Source organism: Squalius cephalus (genome assembly GCF_949319135.1).
Source record: "Squalius cephalus genome assembly, chromosome: 1".
Taxonomy (NCBI): domain Eukaryota; kingdom Metazoa; phylum Chordata; class Actinopteri; order Cypriniformes; family Leuciscidae; genus Squalius; species Squalius cephalus.
Window position 1 is genome coordinate 4,704,869 of NC_137122.1, and position 12,051 is coordinate 4,716,919.

Consider the following 12,051-nt stretch of genomic DNA (forward strand, 5'->3'; position numbering starts at 1 on the left):
GTTATTACTTCTGTGGCGAATTAAAATGATTTCTTTACTGGATCTCTTAGCGCTGTGTAGTAACAGTGTCGCTTGATCAAGATCGGCTCGCGCTGCTTTGGTCCAAACTGATAAACGGTCCGTCAACCACACAATAACGAGTAGCTCAATTTCATTCCGCTTGCATTACGTTTGCCATTTGATGTTGGCCAATGTTTTGGTCGCGCCGGCGTCTCTTACTTTATGAGCGCGCTTGCCACGCGCAACGCGCCTACATTTGAAATAACGAAATTTTGGTCGGCAGGAAAAATGGTCCAACGAACCGTTCGGTTTGAAAATGTGTACCGAAAACCGAACCGAAAGCCTTGTACCGAACGGTTCAATACGAATACGTATATTGTTACACCCCTAATAAATATATATATACAGTGAGGAAAATGAACACCCTGCTATTTTGCAAGTTCTCCCACTTAGAAATCATGGAGGGGTCTGAAATTGTCATCGTAAGTGCATGTCCACTGTGAGAGACATAATCTAAAAAAAAAAATCCAGAAATCACAATGTATGATTTTTTGACTATTTATTTGTATGATACAGCTGCAAATAAGTATTTGAACACCTGAGAAAATCAATGTTAATATTTGGTACAGTAGCCTTTGTTTGCAATTACAGAGTTCAGACGTTTCCTGTAGTTTTTCACCAGGTTTGCACACACTGAGGAGGGATTTTGGCCCACTCCTCCACACAGATCTTCTCTAGATCAGTCAGGTTTCTGGGCTGTCGCTGAGAAACACGGAGTTTGAGCTCCCTCCAAAGATTCTCTATTGGGTTTAGGTCTGGAGACTGGCTAGGCCACGCCAGAACCTTGATATGCTTCTTACAGAGCCACTCCTTGGTTATCCTGGCTGTGTGCTTCGGGTCATTGTCATGTTGTAAGACCCAGCCTCGACCCATCTTCAATGCTCTAACTGAGGGAAGGAGGTTGTTCCCCAGAATCTCGCAATACATGGCCCCGGTCATCCTCTCCTTAATACAGTGCAGTCGCCCTGTCCCATGTGCAGAAAAACACCCACAAAGCATGATGCTACCACCCCCATGCTTCACAGTAGGGATGGTGTTCTTGGGATGGTACTCATCATTCTTCTTCCTCCAAACACGTTTAGTGGAATTATGACCAAAAAGTTCTATTTTGGTCTCATCTGACCACATGACTTTCTCCCATGACTCCTCTGGATCATCCAAATGGTCATTGGCAAACTTAAGACGGGCCTTGACATGTGCTGGTTTAAGCAGGGGAACCTTCCGTGCCATGCATGATTTCAAACCATGACGTCTTAGTGTATTACCAACAGTAACCTTGGAAACGGTGGTCCCAGCTCTTTTCAGGTCATTGACCAGCTCCTCCCGTGTAGTTCTGGGCTGATTTCTCACCTTTCTTAGGATCATTGAGACCCCACGAGGTGAGATCTTGCATGGAGCCCCAGTCCGAGGGAGATTGACAGTCATGTTTAGCTTCTTCCATTTTCTAATGATTGCTCCAACAGTGGACCTTTTTTCACCAAGCTGCTTGGCAATTTCCCCGTAGCCCTTTCCAGCCTTGTGGAAGTGTACAATTTTGTCTCTAGTGTCTTTGGACAGCTCTTTGGTCTTGGCCATGTTAGTAGTTGGATTCTTACTGATTGTATGGCGTGGACAGGTGTCTTTATGCAGCTAACGACCTCAAACAGGTGCATCTAATTTAGGATAATAAATGGAGTGGAGGTGGATATTTTAAAGGCAGACTAACAGGTCTTTGAGGGTCAGAATTCTAGCTGATAGACAGGTGTTCAAATACTTATTTGCAGCTGTATCATACAAATAAATAGTTAAAAAATCATATATTGTGATTTCTGGATTTTTTTTTTTTGTAGATTATGTCTCTCACAGTGGACATGCACCTACGATGATAATTTCAGACCCCTCCATGATTTCCAAGTGGGAGAACTTGCAAAATAGCAGGGTGTTCAAATACTTATTTTCCTCACTGTACATACATACACACACACACACACACACATATATATATATATATATATATATATGTATATGTATGTATGTGTGTGTGTGTGTGTGTGTGTGTGTATGTATTGTTTTACAGTGTGTACTTTACTCTTAACACCTTTTACCTATTTATTTATTATTCTCAGGTAAGGTAAAGAAAGTCAAATCTGACCTAAACCATAAGCATTCAAAAGGTACTTACAATTTGGTCAGAAGACTCCCCTGTGGTATGTTCTCATTAAAAGTTTTCCAGCATCATAAATCTAAGTCTCAGTAGGCAGATTTTGTAATCAATTAAATTTATTTTAATTGGTTACTTGTCTTTTTATAATAAACAAAAATATAAAGGCAAATAAAACTTCATCGTTTAAGTATACAATACAATAATCAAGTTTTGAATCAAAGGTGTCGTAAGCTCTGGGCTTCTTATCTTCTGCTTGGGGTTTCTTGTCCCCAGCTCTGGGCTTCTAGGCGTCGGGGCACTGGCGTATCAGTATCCCAAGAGGCAATCAGTTCCTCAGTCTTTTATTCTCCTGGTGTTTACAACAGGAGTTAGGTTGACACTCCTCCAAAGTTTCCCAGATCCGTCTCCAGGCAGGTGCAAGCGGTCCACCTCTTCATGTCCTTGAACTCCAGTAAACTCAACTAAGATGGCTGAGTTCATTTAAAGTTCTAGGAGTCCTCTAGCTCAACATGGGTTGGCACAGTCACATATTCATACATAACCAATTAATGTACATCTATGCCAAAACAATATAAGCCATCTTTTACAAACAAAATAAATAACAACATTGAATGCAATGCATTATATCCAATACATTGGCTAAATATGTGTAACAAAAAGGCATCTACAATGCTTGTGAAGTTTCTACAGAGGCTGCCACGGCCGTGAAATGACAGAAATAAATTTAACATATAACAAATAACATTTTTTCTTTCATGTCAGACCTGATGGAAGAGAGCGAGGAGAGTGAAGAACTGATTGAAGTGGAGGAGGAGAGAGAAGAACTGAGTGAAATGAAGGAGGAGAGTGAAGAACTGAGTGAAGTGAAGGAGGAGAGAGAAGAACTGAGTGAAGTGAAGGAGGAGACTGAAGAACCGAGTGAAGTGAAGGAGGAGAGAGAAGAACCGAGTGAAGTGGAGGAGGAGAGTGAAGAACCGAGTGAAGTGAAGGAGGAGAGAGAAGAACCGAGTGAAGTGAAGGAGGAGAGAGAAGAACCGAGTGAAGTGAAGGAGGAGAGAGAAGAACCGAGTGAAGTGGAGGAGAGTGAAGAACTGAGTGAAGTGAAGGAGGAACATCATGTCAAACCTGGAGGAAAACCTTTGAGTCGCTCAAAGACTAAAAAGACATTTTTCAAGAAAAGACGAGCCAAGAAATCTTTCACCTGCACTCAGTGTGGAAAGAGTTTCACAAGCAAACCAAGTCTTGAGCGTCACATGAGAATTCACACTGGAGAGAAGCCGTTTACATGTGATCAGTGTGGAAAGAGTTTCAGTCAATTATCATCCCTTGATGTTCACATGATGATCCACACCGGAGAGAAGCCGTTCTCATGTGATCACTGCGGCAAAACATTTCCTAGGGCATCAGACCTGAAGATACACCTGGCAGTTCATACGAAGGAGAAGCCGCATTCATGTTCTGTGTGTGGAAAGAGTTTTTCACTGCTGCAATATTTACATAAACATGATAAAATTCACACTGGTGTGAGAGAGTATATGTGCTTTGAGTGTGAGAAGACTTTTATTACAGCGGACGGTTTAAAACAGCACCAGAGAATTCACACTGGAGAAAAACCTTACAAGTGTTCACACTGTGACAAGAGATTCAGTCGGTCAGCACATCTGAAAACACATGAGATGATCCACACCGGAGAGAAGCCGCACACGTGTAATCAGTGTGGAAAGAGTTTTGCTTTAAAAAGTGACGTGAAGGTACACATGAGAGTTCACACCGGCGAGAAGCCGTTCACATGTGATCAATGTGGAAAGAGATTCAGTGACTCATCATCTCTGAAAGCACATGAGAGGATCCACACTGGAGAAAAACCTTACAAGTGTTCACACTGTGACAAGAGATTCAGTCAGTCAACAAATCTGAGATCACATGAGAGGATCCACACTGGAGAAAAACCTTACAAGTGTTCACACTGTGACAAGAGATTCAGTCAGTCAACAAATCTGAGATCACATGAGAGGATCCACACTGGAGAGAAGCCGCACACATGTGATCAGTGTGGGACGAGTTTCTCCTTTAAAACTCACCTGAATCTACACATGAAGATCCATGCAGTGGAGAAACCACTTAAACACAGTCTGAGATTACAGTAAGTGGTAATCTCTTAGACATAGATTAGTTATAAAGAAAGAGAAAGAAAGAATAGTTTGAAAGAAAGAAAGATTAGTTAGAAAGAAAAAGAAAGATTCTTTGGAAAGTTAGAAAGAAAGATAAGTAAGATAGAAAGATTAGTTAGAAAAGAAATAAAGAAAGATTAGTTAGAAAGAAAGATAGATTAGTTAGAAAGAAAGAAATATAACTTAGAAAGAAAGAAATATTAGTTAGAAAAGAAAAAGAAAGATAGATTAGTTAGAAAGAAAGAAATATTGATTAGTTAGAAAGAAAGATAGATAGATAGATAGATAGATAGATAGATAGATAGATTAGTTAGAAAGAAAGAAAGATTAGTTAGAAAGATAGATAGATAGATAGATAGATTAGTTAGAAAGATAGATAGATTAGTTAGAAAGAAAGAGATAGATTAGTTAGAAAGAAAGAAAGATTAGTTACAAAGAAAGAAAGAAAGAAAGAAAGAAAAAATAGTTAGAAAGAAAGAAAGAAAGAAAAAGATTAGATAGAAATAAAGATTAGTTAGAAAGAAAGAGAAAGAAAGATTAGTTAGAAAGAAAGATTACTTAGAAAGGAAGATAGATAGATAGATAGATAGATAGATAGATAGATAGATAGATAGATAGATAGATACAGTGAGGAAAATAAGTATTTGAACACCCTGCTATTTTGCAAGTTCTCCCACTTAGAAATCATGGAGGGGTCTGAAATGGTCATCGTAAGTGCATGTCCACTGTGAGAGACATAATCTACAAAAAAAAATCCAGAAATCACAATGTATGATTTTTTAACTATTTATTTGTATGATACAGCTGCAAATAAGTATTTGAACACCTGAGAAAATCAATGTTAATATTTGGTACAGTAGCCTTTGTTTGTAATTACAGAGTTCAAACGTTTCCTGTAGTTTTTCACCAGGTTTGCACACACTGCAGGAGGGATTTTGGCCCACTCCTCCACACAGATCTTCTCTAGATCAGTCAGGTTTCTGGGCTGTCGCTGAGAAACACGGAGTTTTAACTCCCTCCAAAGATTCTCTATTGGGTTTAGGTCTGGAGACTGGCTAGGCCACGCCAGAACCTTGATATGCTTCTTACAGAGCCACTCCTTGGTTATCCTGGCTGTGTGCTTCGGGTCATTGTCATGTTGGAAGACCCAGCCTCGACCCATCTTCAATGCTCTAACTGAGGGAAGGAGGTTGTTCCCCAAAATCTTGCAATACATGGCCCCGGTCATCCTCTCCTTAATACAGTGCAGTCGCCCTGTCCCATGTGCAGAAAAACACCCCCAAAGCATGATGCTACCACCCCCATGCTTCACAGTAGGGATGGTGTTCTTGGGATGGTACTCATCATTCTTCTTCCTCCAAACACGTTTAGTGGAATTATGACCAAAAAGTTCTATTTTGGTCTCATCTGACCACATGACTTTCTCCCATGACTCCTCTGGATCATCCAAATGGTCATTGGCAAACTTAAGACGGGCCTTGACATGTGCTGGTCTAAGCTGGGGAACCTTCCGTGCCATGCATGATTTCAAACCATGACGTCTTAGTGTATTACCAACAGTAACCTTGGAAACGGTGGTCCCAGCTCTTTTCAGGTCATTGACCAGCTCCTCCCGTGTAGTTCTGGGCTGATTTCTCACCTTTCTTAGGATCATTGAGACCCCACGAGGTGAGATCTTGCATGGAGCCCCAGTCCGAGGGAGATTGACAGTCATGTTTAGCTTCTTCCATTTTCTAATGATTGCTCCAACAGTGGACCTTTTTTCACCAAGCTGCTTGGCAATTTCCCCTGTGATGGTCTGTTGGTCTGGCCTGTTCCCTTGTGTCTGGTTTGTTCTGTGTTGCAGGGGGCGTGGTTATTGCTTGTCAGTGAGATTGGGGACACCTGGGCCCAGGTGTTTCACGCCTTCATAAACCTACCACTCTCCTGGTTCCAGTAGAGCCCTTCTCTCCCGTGCACTAATTGTTTTGTTCATGCAACACGCAACAGTATATGTTCCATTCATCCAAACATGCACTTCATTTTACTGACCTTACTGATTTTCACACTTCATGGCTGTATTATGTTATGTTAGTTGTTGTATTAGTGTTTTGTTTAGTTAATAAATGTCTTTTTTTTTTTTGTGGTTTAAAACTGCGTCCTGCTATTTTTGTCATGGCTTTAGAGTCAGGTCATGACACCCCGTAGCCCTTTCCAGCCTTGTGGAGGTGTACAATTTTGTCTCTAGTGTCTTTGGACAGCTCTTTGGTCTTGGCCATGTTAGTAGTTGGATTCTTACTGATTGTATGGGGTGGACAGGTGTCTTTATGCAGCTAACGACCTCAAACAGGTGCATCTAATTTAGGATAATAAATGGAGTGGAGGTGGACATTTTAAAGGCAGACTAACAGGTCTTTGAGGGTCAGAATTCTAGCTGATAGACAGGTGTTCAAATACTTATTTGCAGCTGTATCATACAAATAAATAGTTAAAAAATCATATATTGTGATTTCTGGATTTTTTTTTTTAGATTATGTCTCTCACAGTGGACATGCACTTACGATGACAATTTCAGACCCCTCCATGATTTCCAAGTGGGAGAACTTGCAAAATAGCAGGGTGTTCAAATACTTATTTTCCTCACTGTAGATAGATAGAAAAGGTTAATATCAATATCAATATGTTTGGAAAGAGTTTCTGATTTTTGGCTTTTTTTTTTTTTTTCACTTTTCTTTGTTTGATTCTTTATTTTTTATATCTAGCATTACAAGCTTTCTGAATACGCTTTAGTATCAGTGCTCGTGTCTCTTTTCTGCCGTTTTGTTAATTACCTCGTTAGTAAACCAATACATCACAAACAAAAGCAGATCAGCTTGAATCTCCTCCATACTTATTATTAACGTGTCGCTCAATGGATTACTGTCCGTCACAGACTGGGAGGAGCATTCGCGTGCAGTTCTACGTCACCAGACTAATTTGCATAACCTTCCCAGTACTTTAGACCGCAGTGTAAACGCAGAAAGAAACTGGTCTGGGGCAAAAGAATTACTGGGAATAAAGTTCCTGGGACAAATTCTTCCGGGTAATTTCAGTGGAAACGCGGCTTTAATTTGTGTTCTGAAGATGAACGAAAGTCTTACGGGGTTGGAACAACATGAGGGCGAGTTGTTACTGACAGAACTTTCATTTTTGGGTGAACTAAACCTTTAATAACGCTGGAACATGGACAACTAAAGCACATTTATCACCATCACACACACTTTATACAGTTTGATTAAGCGACAGGCTCATTTCTGTATTGTTTTAATCGATCACAGCGATACTTGTGCGTCTTTTCTGGCGTCTTCCTTCTGAAATAAACACTTAGTGCAGCAGCAGCGAGCATGAGGAGAATATGTTGAGTTCATTCAGACCTGAGCGATTTTGTGTTCGTTTGTGTGATTGTCTCGATGTTTGGAGTGAGAACTTTTACTGAATGTCCAGAGTTAAAGTTTGAGATCTGTGAGGGGAATCGATCTCAAGTGTTTCTGTTGCCGTTTTCATGTTTACCTTTATTTCTTTGTCGACATTTGTCTTTGGCAGATTACATTTACTTATTAAAATTGATGTAGACACTTTATATTGCCCCTGTATGAGTAATGAATGTGGGAAATATTAAATCTATACATGCATGGGAATATGAATATTAATGAAGTTTGACACAGGAAACGTTACATTTTCTTTATTTTTTAGAGTTTTATGATCATTGTCAGTTTCTGTACATACGAATATGTAACATGTTAATGATGGAATAACTTTATTGCTATTAATAGTTATTATAAAGTCAAACTATATTTAGATTCACATATGATGGTGTTGTAGTTATTTGCCTGAAGAGGTTCATAAAGAGAGGTTATTGAATTATTTTGTTTTATTATTGATGATTTATGTTATATTGTGCAATATCTTTCAGTAGAGTAGTTTTACAGGCTTTTATCATGTATCCTGACTCAAATAATGTGTTTCTAACAGCAAACACTCAGAATAAAGTGAGATGATCTGCTGATGATCCTGAATGGCTTGTTGAATGAGTGTTGATAGTCTGAGGCTCATCAATATTAACAGATCTGCTGAAAACACTCTTTATTTCATGACAATAGTTCCTGTTTTCACCTCATTTATTATGCTGATGTCTTCAGATCTTCTGTAAATTGACACTTAAAGCTCATTTCATTGGTGTCAGCAGACTGAGGGGATTTGTTGCCTGCTATATGTAGCTTTAAGAAATTCTAGTATGGTAGTCTCAGCAAAAGCGTATAACAGAGGGATTTCTTTGTTCTGTAAGAAGGCATGTCTCCTATTCTCTCTATTATGAACACAGTATAAGGGTCCTCCAGGCTACAGATGTACATGTGGTAGGATAGCCAGAAACTGACCATATGACCTTGTTATTCAATGTGTCATATTCATATATGATGTAAAGTATACACACTATCTTAATGGTTAACTCGCTGTAACTCCCCTCATATATTCTTGCTATATCTTCTGAGAGAAAGATGCTAATAAACTTGAGAGATACCTTTTCTCCCTCAGCGCTGGGTTTGGCATTGTTCATTCAATCTAACAGTAGCCTATGTTTATTTCTGTTTACGCTTTCAACTGTTTTTCTTACCATTATTTATATTTGGAAGAATTTAACTAAACCAACTCAGTTACTTATGTGTTTGATTTTGGCAGATCAACTCCTCCCACTGTAACTCATCATCAGTGAAGCTCCTCCCACTGTAACTCATCATCAGTGAAGCTCCTCCCACAATAATTCTCCAATAAATGCTGTAAATTCCCATCAGCTACGAGTGAAGACGAGCATCAGAGCATCAGGAAGAGCTGAAATCTGCAAAGACTGAGTTTATTAAAGAGGACAGTGAGAACATGAGTGATCCAGAACCCTGCAGAATGAAACACACTGAAGATCCTGAAGAACAAAGAGGTTGGTGTTTATTCTTCATTCATTCATGATACTGAAGAACATTCATGTTAGAAACATTCAAGCACTTCATCACATTTAGATAAACAGTTCAACTATGACATGGCTGCAAAAGTTTATTTTTTAACAAATGGTCGGTAAAGGGAGGTTTCATATTGTCAACATCAGGTCAAACTAAATTGAAATATTTTAACTGTTTTATTTTACAACATATGGTTTACAATTTGTAACAATGTTACCAGAATTTGTGCGTATTTTTACGAACATGTATAACAAATAATAATCAGTCCAAAATGTACATTTTACAATCTACTCTGCTTTACTGCAAACATTTGTGTTCTTTCTCGCAGTGAAATTCCCTTGATCTTGTGTTTCTTGTGTCCCACTTTCACATGTGTGTAAAGTCAATGGAAGGAGAAGTTTAGTGTGAACGGCCCTTAACACTATATATTTTTACATTAAGCACCAACACTTCAAAAGAAGTATATTTAAAACTAGATTTCTTAGTGGTTTTAAAAATATTACTATAAATTACAGCAACCTCCCCCTTTGCCTTTCAGACGAGGTTCGTGTTTATAACTGTAATCTTGCGGGGTGGACTCATTTAAAGTAATGTAATCGTTTGGTTTTAGCCAGGTTTCTGTAAAACACAGCACATCTAGGTTATCTGAAATCATATTAGAGTTGGGCGATGTTTACAGTAAAACATCGCGATGGACGATGATATCGTCGGGGGGGGATGCTACGGAATCGTGCTGACCATCATGAAATGAGAGAGAGAGAGAGAGAATGCACATAGTAGCTACATACATCTACTGTGTTTACGGGAATACTCGGCTTGACATTTTTATATATCTCTGTGTTTATTTGGCCATTTAGGCGCGCAACCGAAGACAAAGGCTGCTATGCTTGTCCGTGTTGCGCTCGGAGCACGCGCACAGCATCCTGTCAGTAGAATTCAGTTCTCTTTCGCGACTTATCACGCTTTTAATATTTCTTTTCAATATAAAGCACATCCTGCTTTTTTCTTTCTTTCTCATTCATTCATGTTTTGTTATTAATAACTTTAAACAGAATTGTCAACTGAAATCTGCGCGAATTATCAACAATACGACACATTTATAGGATATAAAGGGTCTCTGCTGCAAAAGTGAAAGTCCATCGGCACAACCCTAAATCATATCATTAACAATGATATCATTAACAATGAGTGCTTTTGGAGTAAGGGATCGAATATTCAGCAACCCAAGCTTTAGCATTTGCTCATCTGTATTATAGCTGTTTTTTATTGGTTGAACATCAATTAAATTTTTAACCAAAAGTTTGGACGTTTTTTGGATTTCCAAATTCGGGGAACAGACATAGGGCCCTATCTTGCACCCAGCGCAATTGACTTTGTACACCAGCGCATGTTTCATTCCTATTTTGCACCCGCGCAAAGCGCGCTTTTCCCTCCACAGAAGCACGTCACTAAACTAGGGAATGAACTTGCGCTCCCTGGGCGGTTCAGCGCAAAAAAGGAGGCGTGTTCCGGCGCAAACAATCCCTGGTGCTATTTTACTGTTCCATAAAACAATTGCGCCACTGGCCAGAAAAAACCTAGTCTTAAGTCAGTGGCGCGTTGCGCGTTGTTCATTATGTTATTTTAAGGGCGCATGCTTGACCATAATGTATAGCGTGCACAACGCGCATACACTTTGATTCTCTAATCTACACAGAAGCAGCAGTTTTCATTTTTGCAAATCATATTATTACAAACGATAGATAGATAGATAGATAGATAGATAGATAGATAGACAATTTATTATAAAAGCATACATCTAGCTTACACATTTACCCACATTATTATATACCTGTTTAACCGAAGCTAATTTGGGTGTGTTTCTCCATCCCCAATGTCACTTCTCTCTCTTTTACGGCCGTGACGAGAGCGTTGCTCTCCTCGGCTGTGAACTGCTCCTGGCGCGCGCCTGGCAAATCCGCCGTTATAATAGCAATACGCCAAGGAAAAAGCACGTCTGCTCTTAAAGGGAATGTGAGGTGATGCTCTGATTGGTTTATTTCACGTTACGCCCATACCACACCTATGAATAATGAAGCTACTTCAGACCAACCCATTTTAGATTTGCGCCAGGCGCAAGAGTCATTTATCCCGCCGGGAAAATAGCAACAGCGCCAAGACCCACCCACAAAGTTACTTGCGCTTTGCGCTTTGACACTTGCGTTTCAGATCGTTAAAATAGGGCCTAAAGTCTCTATATGATGATATCTAGGTGAAAGAGGCTCCATGTGATGGGATTTATCTGACCTTGGTGACGCGAGGCCGCTAGCAGACGGTCGGTTTAGCCAGTCTGTCTGCTTCCTGACCTGGTGCCCAATTTGTAATTTTTTATCTCTAAGACTATGAGCCAAATTACTAGAGAGAAGAGCAGCACCATCCCAGGACAGATGTATACCATCTCTTTTCAACAGGTCAGGTTTGCCCCAAAAACTTTTCCAATTGTCTGTGAATTCTATATTATTATGCAGACACCACCGCGACAGCCAACCATTGAGTGAATACAATCTACTAGCTATCTCATAACTCCTGCGAACAGGAAGGGGGCCAGAGCAAATTACAGTGCTTGACATCATACTTGCGAGTTCACACACCTCTTTAATATTAATTTTGGTGATCTCCGACTGGCGGAGTCGAACATCATTAGTGCCGACGTGAATAATGATCTTAGAGA

At 39.7% G+C, this 12,051-nt stretch overlaps 2 protein-coding genes across 4 annotated transcripts in view; both read left to right on the top strand.

Moving 5' to 3' along the window:
* The window catches only part of LOC307156367 (uncharacterized protein), a 1,306,365-nt gene that overhangs the window by 786,788 nt on the left and 507,526 nt on the right, over nt 1-12,051 (top strand). The window lies entirely within an intron of this gene.
* Nucleotides 1-12,051, top strand: part of LOC307156201 (uncharacterized protein) — a 127,642-nt gene that overhangs the window by 30,082 nt on the left and 85,509 nt on the right. The window contains exons 4-5 of one of the 2 annotated variants that reach the window (XM_079867446.1): nt 2,966-4,350; nt 9,045-9,322. In XM_079867446.1, the coding sequence (XP_079723572.1) occupies nt 2,966-2,993 (28 nt within the window). In that variant the 3' untranslated portion in view covers nt 2,994-4,350; nt 9,045-9,322. The remainder of the gene's footprint in view (nt 1-2,965; nt 4,351-9,044; nt 9,323-12,051) is intronic. The other variant, XM_079867447.1, reaches the window with a different exon arrangement.